The 17,820-nt window shown below is 45.4% G+C and overlaps 1 protein-coding gene and 1 long non-coding RNA gene across 2 annotated transcripts; both read left to right on the forward strand.

Moving 5' to 3' along the window:
• Nucleotides 1-1,553: 1,553 nt before the first annotated feature.
• Nucleotides 1,554-14,505, forward strand: LOC128786693 (uncharacterized). The gene is made up of 2 exons (XR_008430442.1): nucleotides 1,554-1,643; nucleotides 14,161-14,505. It is a non-coding gene; the product is annotated as an uncharacterized LOC128786693 (long non-coding RNA).
• On the forward strand, nucleotides 3,595-13,483 carry LOC128786633 (endogenous retrovirus group 3 member 1 Env polyprotein-like). Its single transcript, XM_053940018.1, has 3 exons — nucleotides 3,595-3,724; nucleotides 10,980-11,060; nucleotides 11,661-13,483. Exon 3 carries the CDS (start codon nucleotides 11,729-11,731, stop codon nucleotides 12,983-12,985), a length of 1,257 nt encoding a protein of 418 aa, XP_053795993.1. The 5' UTR covers nucleotides 3,595-3,724; nucleotides 10,980-11,060; nucleotides 11,661-11,728; the 3' UTR covers nucleotides 12,986-13,483.
• Nucleotides 14,506-17,820: the final 3,315 nt, after the last annotated feature.

A 17,820-nucleotide genomic window follows, 5' to 3' on the forward strand; every position in this document is an offset into this window, starting at 1 on the left:
AGAGGTTTCTTGCCTTCGCCAGGCTGCAACGTGCCCGCTAGTACCAAGAACTGGGCAGGAGTGGGCAGAGAGCACAGCCATCTGCCAGAAGGTTGCAGCTTGCCCAGGAAAATGCAGTGTCCTTGGAATGTGCAGCAAATCTTATTTCTTGGCAAGGTCGGGCTAAGTGAGCAGTGCTGGTACACTTTCTCCTTGAGAACTGGAGCGGAAAAGCTTTTGGCTAAGATGTAGGCGACTAGAGAGGCAGAATACGCAGCTGCGGAGCTGGCCGAAAGCAAGTGCCGCTTGCCGGAGTCTTTCGGCAGAAGCGGCGCTCCGGAGCGCACCGCTGCCGCTCCAGTGATCTGTGCGCGAAGTAGCCGCTTCTTGTCCTCCGGCAGCCGAGATCGCGGTAGCTTGCAAGAGGCGAAGAACGAAGCCGCCAAGAAGCCGGCTTGTGTGCGAAGCTCGCAGACAGCTGGAGGACGGTGGCTGCTGCTCTCCTGCCTGTTGAATTCAGTCTTGGCATGCCAATGGAAGGTGTTCCAGGACAACTTTCCTGGGTTTTGCCATAGTCGTCATGCATCCCACCTTGGAAATTCTTGTTGCTCCCCAGAGGCTGCGAGACGCAGAGAACACGGTGGCAGCTGCTGAAAGAAGGGCAACTGTGAGTTGGTCAAGAACCAAGAACCTAGGCAGCTGCCTGTGCTTGGCAAGGAGCAGCTGCTGCATGCTTGCAATTGCCTTCAGTGCGCACAGAAGCCTGCTGCTCTGCTGCTTGGTTTTTTCGCCTTCAGTCAATTGCACACTGCTGAAGCTGAGGCAGGCTGTTCAGCTTTGCTGCTTTTCAGCATCTCATCTGCCCTTCTGCTCTGTGACAGCTCTCGAGGTGAAACAGAGATTTTTAGAATTAGGTTATCAAAATGAATTAAGCATTTATAATTTAGCTTGTATAGTTATGTGTTGAATTTTCTACCTTTTGCTTAGGAAACCTCTGCCTAATACAAAGGGCAAAGGAAAATGCAAATTTCTGAAGCTTCTTGCATAAAGAACAATACCAGAAGAAGCAAAGAACCCAGATAAAGAAGCTCCTCTGTCTCCAAGCCTATCAAGACTGACAGACGTACTCAGATAAGCACCAAAGGACTAAAAGCGCACGCGCAGAGAGGAAAAGTTCAAAAGTTCAATCATGAGGAAAACCACAATCTTCAGCCTCAGGACCACCAAGAGACACCCGTACGACCACCACAGCAAACCACGCATGCCCAGAAGGGCGTGGACTTACTTAGCATGAGAAGCGAGGACAGGCGGGGCCAGGGGTTGAATATGCATGAAAAAGTCGTGCAGTGTTTTGCATATGGAACGTCTTTAAGAATAAAAGTGTGGGTCAGACTGAGGCTCGGGGCACAAGTTTTGGAGGGCTATCTCACTTGTGCCGGGCGCTGACGTACATACCCACTTCATAACTACCCCAGGTTATGGAGTCTATTTATTCCGCGTATCGTTTCAGTTGGCGACCACGAAGGGACTGCTCTGCTCACCCGCAGGTCCGGTTGGGAGCAGACACCCTCAGGCGCCACGGGGCTTTTCCCCGGAGGGACTCTGCGCCTCGGCTGTACACTGCGGGGAGCAGACCACGGCCCGTCGACTAGCGGATGAAAGCGGTATGTATTAATTTATTTTCTTAAGGTTGGCACTGATAAGTCGCAAAAAGATGTTTTTGCGCGCAGGTTTGCCTAGGGGCTTGCAAGCAGACCGCCATCGGGGGAGAGGCCGGCGGCGGGAGGACCTCCCCAGCTGATAGCGCGGCTCGGGGAGGGCGAAATCGCGATTTCAGTGTGTGGTGTGTGTCCCGATTGCAGTGTAGTGTGTCTGTTACGTCCGGACGTGCGTGCTTGTGCGTGTGTGTGCATGTGTGAGTGGAACGGTGCGGCGTTGCTACGATACAGAGACGCGGCGCGGCGGTGCTAGGGAGCGCATGCGCAGGGCAGCTCTCAGCCCACACTACCTGCTAGTGCGGGTAGTGCGCATGCGCGGGGCAGCTCTCAGCCACACTACCTGATAGTGCGGGTAGTGCGCACTCTACCTGATAGAGCGGGTGGTGCGCATGCGTGGCACGGGCTGTCTCTGGCGAGCTGGGGGAGCGCGGCGCGGGGCTTAAGTCGGGGCTTGCAAAGGTGCTTTAGGCGCAGCCCAGCTGATAGCGCAGCGGGCGCGCGGGCACAAGCCGCGGTTTGAGGAGCTGCTTTGAACGCCGCTAGCTGATAGCGCAGCTAGTGGGAGCGTGGTACAAGCTAGGAGTTACAAGCACCGCTTACAAGCATCGCTAGTTGGTAAAAAGCTTGCAAAAGTAGCCAGCGAGCCCGGCTGGGCTAAGAGTTAAGTGTTTGTTATACAATAGCACTGCCCTTCAGTGTGAAAAGCTGTCACTGGTGTAGGAGGAGGGGTTGGGGAAGGCAGTCTAGGGTTGCCATGGGAAACAGCAGTTGTATGAGTTCTCCACCCCCTTTGTAAGAGAATTGTACCCTCCCCCTGTCCTGTCAGTTATAGTTCAAGTCTGCCCCTTAGCCTAGAATCTTCTCTGTTCCACGTTTCCCCTTTGGTTCTTCCACCAAGAACACTCCTTTCCCTTTTCCCCACTGGTTAATGTTATATTTCCCCTCCCTTTAGCCTTCTCCCGATTGTACCCTCGAATGCTAAACCCTCCTACCCCTACGCAGTAAAGAATCCTCACCCCGCCCTTCGGGGCTCTCGGAATCTGCCTCCCTTCTGCTTCGTTGTCTCCCTGTTTGCCCCTTCTGCGACCCTTCAATCAACGAGCAGGATTTCAGCAGCCCGAGTGTCCCTCCCGTTCTTCTGGTGGACCCTCAGATGTACCAGCTATCCGAGTTTCGTGCCGAGTGGCTAAAAGCCCCCACTGTTACAAATAAACTCGTTTTAATAGGTGGGAGTGGTGATGGGGTGTAGGTAATTGTTAATTAATGTAACCAATTGTCAATGTAATGAATTGTTAAATTGTTAATGTAGTAAGTGGTTGTGAGTTACTGTTAGTTACGAAGTTTAATATGTACCCTTAGTTAAATGTTGGTGCACAGTTGCCAATCAAGGGGGGGGAGGCCAGGTGCATCAGAGAACTACATCATCAGTCCAACCTGCTATTGGAGGAACAGACCAACCAATGGTGCCTCGAAGTTCAGGAATGATTGGCCAGAAATGCACCATCTTATAAACCAATCAAGGACCAGAAAAGGAGCCAATCAACGAGAGGATCAAGAACGCACCAATTGACGGCCTCCAGAGACTTTAATAACCCCGGGTGCTGGCCACCCCGGGTCTTTCCGCGGACTTGGTTGCCAAGGAAACACCCTGTGCCTGTGCACAGTTACTGTTGCACGTTGTTACTTTCTGGCTTGCCGCTGAGGTCCTGGGCTTATCCTGGGACCTCGTCCCCAGCTGTCTGTGATTTTAATAAACAGGCCCAAATTTTTTTAACATATTCTGGCTCTGAATTTGCCTGTTTTTAACAGATTGGGGGCTCGTCCGGGATAGCCACGCCCCAGAGGCGGTCCTGGAGAAGGACGGGTCCGGGAAGACCGGTCCAGCGTTTTTTTTTATTGCTGCCCGAACTTGGATTTCTCCGAGACCGAAGACGGTTGGTTGCTGGCTACACCCGAGAGACAACTGAGGACCCGGCAACCCAGACTGAGAAGGCCCTTCGAGAGGGAGCGGGGCTCGCAACGCACAGGTAGGCGTTGCGAGTGGGGCAGGCATAAGGGGGTACGCTCATGCGTGGAGAGTGAGTGAGACGGGGGCTGACATCTCAGACTCCCGAAGCGACAGTGGACCTCCTAGTACCGCGTTTTCGGACTCCCGCGAGGGGGCCGGCCGGGAACGGAGGGAAGCGATTGGAATAAAGCATTGGAGTGAGTGTGGAACCCCGAGGGACCCTCCTTAGCGTGGGTGAAGGGGGAGTACCTCCTTTTCTCCTGCCCTCACCCGCGTAGGCTCCCGTTCCCCCAGGGTGGTGGGGGCTCCTAGGGGTTGCTTGAGCCAAAAAGGCGAAGGAACCGAAGGTGGTGGTTGGTTGGGATAACTTTCTGGCTTGCCAGAAAGACCTTCGGAACCGGGCCTCCCAGTACAGTGACAGGCATTGGGGCGGCTGGCTGGGAGGGGGGTGGACGGTCCCTGGACCCTTGATCCGAAAACGAAGGAACCGAAGGTGGTGGTTGGTAGGGATAACTTTCTGGCTTGCCAGAAACTTTCTGGCTTGCTAGAAAGACCTTCGGAACCGGGCCTCCTAGTACAGTGACAGGCATTGGGGCGGCTGGCTGGGAGGGGAGTGAACAAGGGGGGCGCAGGGGAGTTCCACCGGCTCAAGCAATCTGAAGGGCAGTTCCTCAAGGTGAGCACGGGAAGTGTCCCGGGCATCTTGAGGAACTAGGACCTCTGGGGTGGGCTAAAGACTCTCAACCGGAGACCTACTGGTAGTGAGGCCACCGGTTGGGGGATTGTCCCTCCTTTGGCAGGGGGAGGGAGTAGGAGCCTGACCAGAGGGGAATAGGACCCTAGGCCAGGGGGTCTGGCCAAGGGGAAATTCCTCCTAGCACGGCGACGGGCCGGGGAAGGCAAAAGGCCGCCGGCTAGGAGAAGTCCCTCTATCCATTAGGGGTAGGAGGGAGGGTTTAGAACCTGTCAGTTAGGGATATTATTTTGTTCTAGTTTATATAAGTTGTCTCGTCTATGTGTGATTTGCTCTTAATTGGAATTTTGTGGTCGATATTATCAAGTACGTTTATTTTGTCTGTTGTTACCGATAGTGTTATTTATTGGATTATTATATTGTGTTGTTTTATTTGTTTTAACACAAAAATACCAATTTGGTATTTTGCAGTATTGTTTGTGGTATTATGTGTAATCTTTTTGCTTTAAGTGATTGAGGTGTACATTCCTTGGAGTAGAGAGTTTTTTGGCGTTTTGTCAGCTTATATCTTTGGGTTAGGATTTCTGTTCGTGTCAGAGGGTATCTTGTGAGGTTGTGTTGAAGAGCCGACATTTTGTTGTTCTAGTACACAGATTTTAAGTCATTGATAGTGTGGGTGTGTGAGTGTGGGTGGCTCAGAGGAGCCATTTTAGTTGCTTTTGAGGTACTCCCCTCGAGAAGGGGAGTGGTTGTTTTACAGGGTGCGTGTGTGTGAGTGTGGGTGGCTCAGAGGAGCCATTTTAGTTGCTTTTGGGGTACTCCCCTCGAGAAGGGGAGTGGTTTGGGAGTGAGTGATAGACATCTGAAAAGACTTCCGGCTGATCAGCCATTTTGGTTTGTTTTGAGTCTTGGTTCCCACGGCATCTAATTTTCCCACGGGTCATTATTTTCGTTCCCACAGTATTCAATTTTCCCACGGGGTCTCCTATTGATTTATGTTTAAATTTTAGTTGTTCTTTTTATTGTAAATCCTTTTGGATTGTCATTCTCCTTTAAAGTTTACACAGTGACTTATTGCGAAGTTGTCTATTTAGTTAAATTGATACAAGTTGTTTATAGTTATGGGTCAGTGTGCAAGTAAGCGTACCCATAAGGGAAAAGCTAAGAAAATGAAATTGAAAGACATACCACAAGACAGTCCATTGGGGGAAATGTTAGAGAATTGGGACCATGATAAAACTTTAAAGGAATTGGATAAGATAAAAATGATACATTATTGTATTGAAATATGGCCACAAAAGAACATTCAAGAAGGACCTGTTAATTGGCCTTGGTATGGGTCAAAAGAAAAATGGTTATGTCTAGCTTTAAATAAATATGTTAATTCAAGGGAAGTACTAGATGAGGAGGAAATCAAATATGCAGCCTGTTGGCTGGAAAATGAAATTTGGGATAAAAAGGTTCGAATGTATAGAGTGGGCAAAGAAATAAAAGAGGGAAAAGAAGAATTTAAGCAAAAATGGGATCCATTGGACTATCTTCCTCCTCCAGTACCCCCTCCTATCCAACCTGAACCCATTTCGGCTCCTCCAGCATCCCTTCCTGTTCAGCCTATTTCCCCTCCTACCTCTTCAGGGCCCCTCCCTGCTCAACCTGTCTCCCACTCTACTCCATCAGCATCCCTTCCTGCCCAACCCGCACCTTGTCATACTCTTCTGGCTTCACCGACAGTCCCCCCTCCAGCAGTTTCTCCCATGCCTCTCTCCATCCCTGTCGCCCTCCCTCTGCCTCCCACACAAAATCTTACACAAACTCAACAGAGTAGCTTGGAGAGGGTAGCAACTCACAACTGTGAGTGCGAAAGAGTTGTAAGACCAAAAGAGAGGATTGCAATCTCAGGTAGTCATCATTATAATACTAGATCGCAAGTTGAGAGGAGCTTCCAAAAGGGGGAAGCAGGAGAAAGGTTATTACCTTTGAGAGAGGTTCCGATGGGAGGTGTCCAGGGGGGAATCGGTTTTGTAAATGTACCTTTGACGGGCTCAGAGGTGAGAAGTTTTAAGAAAGAACTTAAACCCCTATTGGAAGACCCTATAGGAGTTGCTGATCAAGTTGATCAGTTTTTAGGTTCAAGTACATATACTTGGGAGGAAATGAATTCTATTTTAGGTATTCTCTTTTCTTCAGAGGAAATGCATTTCATTCGGGTTGCAGGCATAAAAGCATGGGAGAAAGAGAATAGGGCCGGGCCGCGGGGTGAAGAGAAGATGCCTCTCACTCCACCTGATTGGAATCCAAATACGGAAGAAGGCCGTAGAAATATGAATTGTTATAGGTCTTTGGTTATTAAAGGTATCCGGGGAGCGGTCCCCCGGACTAGTAATGCAAAGCTGGCCTTTGATAGCCAGCAGGAGAAAGATGAAACCCCAAATGCCTGGTTAGATAGGCTAAGGCGAAATTTTCAATTATATTCCAGTGTGGATCCAGAGAGCACAGAAGGGAAAGTGTTGGTAAAGGTGCAATTTGTAACTAGAGCATGGCCAGATATTAGAAGGAAGTTAGAGAAGATAGAAGAATGGCAGGAAAAAGGCATGAATGAATTGTTAAGGGAGGCACAGAGAGTTTATTTGAGGAGGGAGGAAGAAAAGATGAAATCGAAGGCTAGAATTATGGTTGCAATAGCTAGGGAGAGTCAGGACAGAGAAAGGGAAGAGCCAAAGGGAAGGGAAAAATCAAGGAAGGAGGAGATTCGAGGGCAGGACGCAGACTCCTGGGAGGGGAAATGTTTTTATTGTGGTGAAAAAGGTCATTTTAGGAAGGAGTGTAAGAAATGGAGGAAAGACAGGAGACTGTACAAAGAAACGGAGATTGGAGAAAATGATGATTAGGGGTGTCAGGGGCTCTATCCCCTGGGGAAAATGGGTGAGCATAAGTTGGAGCCCTTGATAAATTTGGAAATAGGTCCCCAGGGGGAAGAATTTGAATTTTTAGTTGACACTGGGGCTGATAGGTCATGTGTTTCACGGTTCCCAAAAGGTTGTAAATTGAGTCAAAGAGTGTGTAAAGTGAGAGGTGCTAGTAATGAGCCTTTTGAAGTATCGGTAATAGAGCAAGTTGTGGTTAAAGGAAATTCAAGAGAAGGATATGTAGATTTGTTATATATGCCTAAATTGGAATGTAATTTATTAGGTAGAGACCTACAGGTGCAATTAGGGGTAGGGGTAATCCCTAAAGAGGGAAAGATGGTAGCGGAGATGCTGGTTCTCAAGTCGGAGGATGAAAATGAAATCAATAGCGAAGTCTGGGCAGAAGGGGGAGGCCGCAGCCTACTCGATATACCCCCCATAGAAGTAAAAATGAAACCAGGAACTTCACCAATTCGAGTAAAGCAATATCCTATTTCGGCCGAAGGGAAACAAGGACTAGCTCCAGTTATAAAAGAATTGATTAAAGATGGAATCCTAGAACCATGCATGTCTCCCCATAACACGCCAATATTACCGGTAAAGAAATCAGATGGTACTTACCGATTAGTCCAAGATCTAAGGGAGGTGAACAAACAGACAATTTCACGGTACCCTGTAGTAACCAATCCGTATACACTTCTAAGTAAGGTACCACCGAAACATGCATGGTTCAGTGTGATAGATTTGAAAGATGCCTTCTGGGCTTGTCCTCTAGCTGAAGAAAGTAGAAGTTGGTTTGCCTTTGAGTGGCAGGATGAGGAAACAGGAAGGAAACAACAACTCCAATGGACCCGGCTACCCCAAGGTTTTACAGAATCCCCAAATTTGTTTGGCCAGGCTTTGGAAGAATTGTTAAGGCAGTTTCAACCGGTGGGAGATACCCAAATTCTGCAATATGTTGATGATTTGTTGGTGTCAGGGGAACAGAGGGAGCAGGTTCAAGTAACAACAGTGAAATTATTAAACTTTTTTGGGGAAAAGGGTTTAAAAGTGTCAAAAAAGAAACTCCAATTTGTAGAACAGGAAGTGAAATATTTAGGTCATCTGATTGGGAAAGGATACAAGAAATTAGAAGCTGAGCGAATTCAAGGGATCCTCTCCCTACCTGCACCGAAAACAAAAAGGGATGTAAGGAAATTGTTGGGGTTAATCGGATATTGTAAATTGTGGATTGATGGGCATACTAAACTGGTCAAGTTCCTATATGATAAATTAGTTGAAGAAGAACCTCTAGATTGGAATGAGCAAGATGAGCAGAAGTTACAAGAGTTGAAAGAAAAGTTCGTGACAGCACCAGTTTTAAGTTTACCTGATTTAGACAGACCCTTTGAGTTGTTTATAAATGTAGAAGAAGGTATTGCATATGGAGTATTGGTCCAAAAGTGGTGCGGAGATAGAAAACCAGTAGCTTATGTGTCTAAGCTATTAGACCCGGTAGTGAGAGGATGGCCTACATGTTTACAATCAGTGGCTGCTACTGTAGCTTTGGTAGAGGAGGGATACAAACTAACATTTGGGAGCAAAATCAAAGTGTATACACCTCATGATTTGAAAACTATATTGAGTAAGAGAGCAAGTCAGTGGATTACAGACAGCAGGCTGTTAAAATATGAATTGATGCTCACCAATATTGAGAATTTAGAATTAGCCACAACGAATGTTCAAAATCCAGCCCAATTTTTGTATGGAGAGCCACAAGAAAATTTAGAACATTGTTGTATAGAAGTCATAGATTTGCAGACCAAAGTAAGGGAAGATTTGCAAGAGCAGCCATTACCAGAAGGAGAAGTGTTGTTTGTGGATGGTTCTTCCAGGGTAAAGGAGGGGAAGAGAATGTCAGGATATGCAGTAATAGATGGTAAGAGTATGGAAATTATAGAAAAAGGGAGGCTTCCAGCAAAATGGTCTGCACAGTGTTGTGAGGTTTATGCTTTACTAAAAGGGCTGCAGTGGTTAAAGTACAAGAAAGGAACTGTTTACACTGACTCCAAATATGCCTATGGTGTAGTACATACGTTTGGTAAGATCTGGGGAGAAAGGGGGTTTATAAACTCTAAAGGCAAGACCCTAGTCCATGAAAAGCTAATCAAGAAAACGTTGGAAGCTCTCAAAGACCCTTTGGAAATTGCAGTGGTACATATAAAAGGTCACCAGAAAGGAACTTCTAAAGAGGTGCAGGGCAACAATTTAGCAGACAGAGCAGCTAAAGAGGCTGCCTTAGAAAAAGAAGAGAAAATCCTGCAGTTAGTCAATCTGGGGGACAGAGATAATAAAGAAAACCCAATTTTTAGTGAGCAAGAACAAAAAGAGTTGCTAAAACATGGGGGAATAAGAGATGAAAGAGGGAAGTGGAGAATGCCAGATGGGAGACAGGTATTAAACAAAGCGCTAGCCAGGAAAATTTTGGAGAATTTGCATGCTTCAACCCACTGGGGAACCCAGGCCTTGTGCGATCATTTTCTGCGAACTTATGTATGCATTGGTATATTTGAAGTAGCTAAGATAATCACAAGAGATTGTATGATTTGTCAGAGAGTAAATAGAAAAGTAATGAGAAAAGCCCCACTGGGTGGAAGAGAATTGGCCCAGAGACCTTTCCAAAATGTCCAAATTGATTTTACTGAACTTCCCCCAGTCCAAAAGTTTAAGTATTTATTAGTGATAATAGATCATCTGACTCATTGGGTTGAAGCATTTCCAACTACAAGAGCTACAGCAGGAGTGGTTAGTAAGATCTTACTGGAACAAGTCATACCGAGATATGGTATTGTAAACATTATTGATTCAGACAGAGGGCCACATTTCACAGCCAAGGTCTTACATCAGATAACAGAGGCTTTAGGAATAGTATGGAGACTTCACACCCCGTGGAGACCTCAAAGCTCAGGAAGAGTGGAGAGAATGAACCAAACCTTAAAAATAACACTCACCAAATTGGTGGAGGAAACAAAAATGAACTGGTTAAAATGTCTTCCATTAGCACTAATGAGAATAAGAACAAAACCAAGAGCCGATATTGGCATTTCTCCTTATGAAATGATGTTTGGGTTGCCATTCCTAACTGTCTCAGACCACACAGGGACTTACGAAGAGGGAGAACAGAGTACCAAGAAGTATGTACAAGTGATTGCGAATACCTTAGAGGAATTAAGGAAAAACGGATATCTTCCCCAAAGTACCCCAATTGACTTTAAAATTCATTCGTTTCAGCCGGGAGACTGGGTTTTAATAAAGGTGTGGAAAGAACAGCCATTATCTCCCATGTGGGAGGGTCCCTTCCAGGTTCTCTTAACTACTGAAACTGCAGTAAGGACCCAAGAAAGAGGATGGACACATGTCACAAGAGTCAAAGGTCCGGTACAAGCTCCTACTGAGTGGACAGTGATCAATACATCTGACACAAAACTGACTTTAAAGAGAAAACCTCAAGAGAAGTGAAATAAGAAGAAGAGCAGGGTTTTAATCTATTATGAACTGTTCAGATATTATTTATTAATTGTTACCTATTATTTAAATAATTATTCTAACTTGTTATTAGTGTTAAAAGTTTAAATTGTTAGTATTGAAGTATTTATTATAACTTGCGTCAAATTTCTGGTATCTTTTTATTGCAGATCCCAAAGAATAGAGCATCCTCCCACTCATTTAGTAATCAGGCCCTAAAAAGAAACACTCAAGTCAATACAAGGAGGGAAGTAAGTCACTGCAGGAGGAGGTAACGGTAAGATCATATTACAAGGGGCAAGACCGGGTCAGGATACACTCTTGCCACAAGGCAGATATACCATAGGCCTTCCCGAAAAATATGGAGGTTGGGAGAGTGCCCTGTACCGGACCCTTGTTGCTGTTAGCACTGCTAACAGTGATAAACATCCAGGGAAGTCAGATAGACCCCTGTGATAGATGTTACTATCCACTTTATGCAGGAGACTCTCGGAGTGCCGTCCTAAGAATTCATACAAATCCGAGTCCCAACTGTATTGACTTTTTACAATTAACGACATGTGTAGAGGACGGTACAACCTATTGGCTCTCCGAAAACATAGGAAATCATAAACAAAAACTGTTGGGAGAATGCCCTACAAGGGAAAAATGGATATGTTTGGAGAAGAAGCCAGAGAAAAAGGAGAAAGCAAAAGAGGTTCACGAGCCTGACTTTATAAAAGAAAAGGAAGTGAAAGGGGTAATAAGAAAAGGAGCAGGACTCAAGATTCTAGGTGGGAAAAATCTGTTTTTAGACCTGGTGGAAAAGATAAGCCATGAATTTAATATAACTAACTGTTGGATTTGTGGAGACACTAGAACAGCAGAAATTTGGCCATGGGAAGGAATTGCACTGAGTCCAAAGGAGATCTTAAGGTTAATGAAGAATAAGATGAGAATCCAAAGGTCATCACCTGTGCAAGATAAAAGGAATGACGAAGAAGTATGGAATTTAAAATCTGAGGTAATCGGGGAGGAATGTCTGTGGAGGAAGGGATCTTCTAAGTTCATTTCATATGTGGGTGAGTTATCCTGTAAGCGATATCTAGTTACCAACGATACCCACCAATGGTGGATTCCTGGGGCTCCTCACCTCTATTGGTCCAGAAAACAAAAACAGGGATGTTCTTATATTCAAAAGGAAAAGTTATATGAATGTATTACCACAGATCCCAACCCTTTCCATGATGATCCCCAAATGTACAAGTTTTGGAGTAAAAATGGGGTCACTTCTGTAGAACATCATAAATTCTGGAGAGCCCCAAATGAGTTATTTTGGCTTTGTGGTAGAATGGCATATGTAATGTTGCCTAAAGATTGGACAGGAAGTTGTACACTAGGTATTATAAAACCTTCTTTCTTTTTACTGCCCAGAGACGGAAGTCAACATCTAGGAATTCCCTTATATGATGAATTAAAACGTAAAAGAAGAGACTTAATTGGTGGATCTCAAAAGTGGGGGGAAGAAGAGTGGCCTCCAGAAAGAATAATCGAGACATATGGCCCTGCCACCTGGGCCCAAGATGGGTCGTGGGGGTACCGAACTCCCATTTATATGTTAAATAGAATTATTAGATTACAGGCAGTGTTGGAAATCATAACCAATGAAACGGCCATGGTCTTAGATCTGATCTCTACCCAAAACCGCCAAATGAGGACGGCTATCTACCAAAATCGATTAGCATTAGATTATTTATTGGCAGAAGAAGGTGGGGTCTGTGGTAAATTTAATTCATCAGAGTGTTGTATTGAAATTGATGATTATGGAGATCTTATCAAAAATATTACAACCAGGATTAGGAAATTGGCACATGTCCCAGTCCAGAGATGGAGCCCTCTAATAAAATTAAATTGGTGGGATAACCTCTTAGGGGGAGAATGGTGGAAGAAGGTTTTATTGATTGTAGGAGGTGCCTTAATAAGTCTTATTCTACTTCCTTGTTTAATACCTTGTTTAATTCGGTTGATAACTAACATTGTGCAGAATTCCCTAGAAAGCTTAAGCAGAGAGAAGATCGAGAAGATCATGATCATACAAGAAAATAAACTGGGAAAGAACTCTGAAACTGCTAAGAAGACCTATGAAAAGTACCAGAAATTAAGAAAAATTTACCAAGTTTATGATGCTCCTGTTTAAATTAAAGGTTTGATGCGGGCTAAAGCCCGATCAAAGATTTAGAGGGGGGAGTTGTTACAAATAAACTCGTTTTAATAGGTGGGAGTGGTGATGGGGTGTAGGTAATTGTTAATTAATGTAACCAATTGTCAATGTAATGAATTGTTAAATTGTTAATGTAGTAAGTGGTTGTGAGTTACTGTTAGTTACGAAGTTTAATATGTACCCTTAGTTAAATGTTGGTGCACAGTTGCCAATCAAGGGGGGGGAGGCCAGGTGCATCAGAGAACTACATCATCAGTCCAACCTGCTATTGGAGGAACAGACCAACCAATGGTGCCTCGAAGTTCAGGAATGATTGGCCAGAAATGCACCATCTTATAAACCAATCAAGGACCAGAAAAGGAGCCAATCAACGAGAGGATCAAGAACGCACCAATTGACGGCCTCCAGAGACTTTAATAACCCCGGGTGCTGGCCACCCCGGGTCTTTCCGCGGACTTGGTTGCCAAGGAAACACCCTGTGCCTGTGCACAGTTACTGTTGCACGTTGTTACTTTCTGGCTTGCCGCTGAGGTCCTGGGCTTATCCTGGGACCTCGTCCCCAGCTGTCTGTGATTTTAATAAACAGGCCCAAATTTTTTTAACATATTCTGGCTCTGAATTTGCCTGTTTTTAACACCACGGCTCGGCAACTGGGAGATCCTTTGCATTACAGGGCGAATAAAGGGGGGATGAATGTGTGTGAATGAGAGGCTATAAGAGCCCGTCTGAAGCCCCTCATTTTCCATTCTGCCTTCCGATTGCCACAAGAAAGAATCCCTTCCCCCACTGTAGTTCCGGCTTAGAACAGGACACAGCACAGGTGGAACCACTGAACCGTCATGCTGGCTGTTCCGAACAAGGCCTGGCAAGGACTTGGCAAGGACTTGGCAAGGACTTGGCAAAGACCTGACGTGGACCCAGCACGGGACAGCCTGATGCGCGGCCTGCTTCTAATCTCCGTTCTTAAGCCAAATGAACTTTTGGGGTGACTCTCGCGGTCCTTCATTGAAGACCCCTCATCTGCCTCGTTACCACTGTGACAAACAAAGAATGAGAACCCTCCTCCCAAGGACTGAGACTGAGACCCCTGCTATAGGGAGGAGGGGAAATTGGTGGTCTGACCACTAATGACATGACCTGTTTCCCTTCAGTGATTCAAATGGACTTATTCTTCATTGGATTCGTCTTGCTTTGGTGGTTTCTGTGGACTCACCTGTTCCCGCGTGGCGATTACAATGGACTTTCATTGTTACACTTGCTCCCCCCTCTTTCCTCTGTGGACTATAACTGGAGCCCCGAGTCGACCAGAACTTCGGAGACTCCCCCGACACGACAGACGGATCCCCATCGTCCGGACCACTGAGGATCTCGCCTGTGTTGGTAGCTATTCCCATATCCCTCTTCTCTCGCTCTCTCTATCCTTTTATCTCCTTTCAGATCCCCACTATCGCGTTTACTGTTTTGGCCCCTAATAAAGGTGCATTTGTTGTGATTAACTGATAGTCCCTTGTTGTTTGCCTTTGTTGCACTTTTGGGATCGGTGAAAAGAACCATCACGACACCCCGCAAGAAGCGGATCGTGACATTAAAATTGGCGTCACGGACAGGATTTCTGTCTAGACAGAAGGGTTGCAGCTGAAAAGGCACCCACACTGTCTTTGGAAATTCATAAAGGATCCCTTAGTGCAAAAGGCGGGACACTGTTGTTTTGTTGTTGTTGTGTGTATCTGGTCTGGGAAGGAAGGGACAACTTGAAGCAACTAAGCAGAGCCTCGCAGGCAGATTATTGTCCTTTCACCCAGCCAGGGAAGCGAAGGGCGACACAGCGAGGGCTGTGTAGTTTTGTGGAACTTAAGTTTGTAGCTCCCTGTCGTGGTTTTGGTCCCTTCACAAAATGAGTGACAATCTTAGCCTTGAAATTAAAGCTGAATTTTATGCACTACTAGCCAAACACAATGCCAGACCTTCTACGGAAGGAGAAAAATGGGCGCAGAGTAATTGGTTGAACTTAGAAAATGTTATTGATAGAGTGTGTTCATTACAACATGAAACAAAATTCAAACTGGGCAAAAATAAAACTATCTTATGCTCAGTTTTGGGAGCTTGCCTTACGGCAGCTATAGAAAATGGCTTTGAGCGAAGAAGTGAGGAACATGCTCTAATAGACTCCCTTCAAAATCTAGTTGAAATTTTGCAAAACAGTTCTATGAAGCAAAAGATGTGATCTATGCATTGCGAGCTGCCTTAACAGAGGAACATATTAACAAATCACATCATGCTGATTCCTCTACAGAGCTTGAGGAGAAGGAAACTCCTCACATGAAACAAATCTATCCTCATCAAGAACTTGAAGCAGCAAGTAATTGTGGGGAACATTGCTGCCACCACTTGAGACCCTTGATTAAAACAGAGTAGAACTATCTCAGTGATGATGATCTCGAACCTCACATCACAGCCAAACACATACCATCACAACTAAACACTGCCACCGAGCTAGCTAAGCTTAAAAGGGAATATGGACAGCCTCCACATGAATCAGAAACAGAATGTGTTTTCCGGGTGTCCCTCACTGGTGGTGATCAAATTCAATTAACTGAACAGGAAGCCACTGGGTATTGGGGACATGGTGTCTTCTTAACAACAGGAGAGAAAGGTGACACATGGTCCCTGACACAGCGTGCAGCTTTTTGGCCGGGGGAACAAGCCCCTTGGAAAGGGGAGATCCCATAGCTAGAATTAGTACCCCCGACCAACTCTTGGAAAATGTGCACAAAGCTGCTTGCCTGCAAATGACTCACAAAAAGAAATTAATTCCTGGCTTTGAATCCCTGATGCAATTACCTGTGAAGCCCAAGATAATGACCCCTTTAATTTGTGGGCTTCCAGAATCACTCAAACCTACAGCAATTCTCCTTCCAAAAACGATAGCAGCTGTATCTCCTGTAGAAAGACCAGCTAGATTTCCTAGTAAGCAGAAGGACCCATTTGTTCCCCTTTATGACTTGTTGAGGAAAGGGGTGAAATGGGATTGGAGTCTTTCTCAGGAGTCAGCATTGCAATTGCTGATTTTTGAAGCAACAGCTCATCAAGCAGTGACCCCTATCCATCCTACAGATCCTTTCCAGGTGGAATGGGGATTTGCCTCCTCAGGGCTGTCAGTACACATATGGCAGCGGGGTGCTGAGGGTCTGACAAGACCTGTTGGTTTTTACTCCCGTGGTTCCAAAGATGCTGAGAAAAGATACACTACCTGGGAAAAGGATTGTTGATGGTTATCTTAGCTTTCCTAGAAGTAGAAAAAATTGCACGAAACAACCAATTGTATTGAGAGGCCCTTCAAGGTTATTAAGACAGCCACTAGTGGGACTCCCCCCCTGACGGGGTGGCCCAGAGGGCCTTAGTGAGAAAGTGGTATGCTCAGCTTGAACATTACTGTAACTTCTTCTCAATGACAGAAGGACCTGTAAAAACTTTACTAATCCAAGAAACTGAGAGCTTGGACAAACCTGCCTCTGTAATCAAAGTAACCCCTCCTTTCTGCCCCAAACAATCAGCAAACTCTTGGTTTACTGATGCTTCTGCTAAAGGGAAGGAAAAGTATGGAAATATAGGGCAGAAGCCCTCCACTTTTCCTCTGGTGAGCAAATGATTACAGAGGGAGAAGGTAGTACACACATTGGGAGCTGATAGCTGTCTGGAGTATTTTTCAACAAGAAGCACAGAATTCCTCTTTGGTCTGCATCTACACTGACTCCTATGCTCTGTACCAATGATCCTAATAATCCAGCTCATGACCCTGGCCAACCTGTTCTGGTGGACCTCTCTTACTATAGGACTAGTAGCACTTGTGCTTAAAACCCCCTCTGAATAAATATGCATGGGAAGCCTCTAGTGCTCTAGGGAAAGAGCATTGGACAAATACATGCTGGATAATTCCATCATTCTAACTTTTCTGCCTCTCGGCAGCAGAATTCTGTTGTGTTTTACTTTTTCAGAAGAACCCCGAGGGACATGAAGACCACCTAATCCATGATAAAACTGGTAATACTTTTCTGCATCCTACCACAACCCCATGGCAGAAACCAGCTGAGTGGCCGTGGTCTGAACTAATTGTGGTAGCATGCAGAAAAAGTGAAAGGATCTCTTTAAGCACAAAAAGGTGTGTACGCACCCAAGCATACAGGATTGTTGGCACAATTACACATTAACACAAACTGTAGAAGTAGTTTGGGTTTTGGTCCAAAAATACCGAAGCACTTTTTTTTTGTTTTGTTTTGTTTTTGTTTTTGTTTTTTGTTTTTTAAGTTTAAAGTATTGATTCAAATACTGGAGTAGGACTTGATGTTAATGTTGTGACACCTACCACCCAACCACTGGTTACACTTAGCCCGAAAATCTTTGGAATTGGACCATATATAATCAGGAAAACTGGCCAACAACAGATATTGTTTAATCTGTTATGGTCTCTTAAACAGTCAAATTGCTGATGCAAAACATATCTCAGAAATACAACCAGCTTGTTCACCCTTTTTGCAGACCTCTTTTCAGGGTTGGACAACCTGGCTGCGACAGTGGAACCCTCCTAAAAAACCGGGTGCCAAGAGACGTAACTGGTCTTGTGGGGACAGGATTGGGAATCCTAATAGTATTGATTCAGAAGTATTATGAATAAATTGGCTTCCCACAACTAAAGATTTAAACAAAATACAACAACCACTGCAATCGTCCTTATCAGCCTTGGGAACACATCAGTGGTTAGCTATCAAACATTCTACCAAATTGGGAAAAGAAAATGTAAATAATAGCAAATT

This window comes from Vidua chalybeata, chromosome 1, assembly GCF_026979565.1.
Source record: "Vidua chalybeata isolate OUT-0048 chromosome 1, bVidCha1 merged haplotype, whole genome shotgun sequence".
Lineage (NCBI taxonomy): Eukaryota > Metazoa > Chordata > Aves > Passeriformes > Viduidae > Vidua > Vidua chalybeata.

Coding starts and splice junctions, on each gene's coding strand:
- LOC128786633 (XM_053940018.1), top strand. CDS start 11,729: ATGAAGAATAAGATGAGAATCCAAAGGTCATCACCTGTGCAAGATAAA.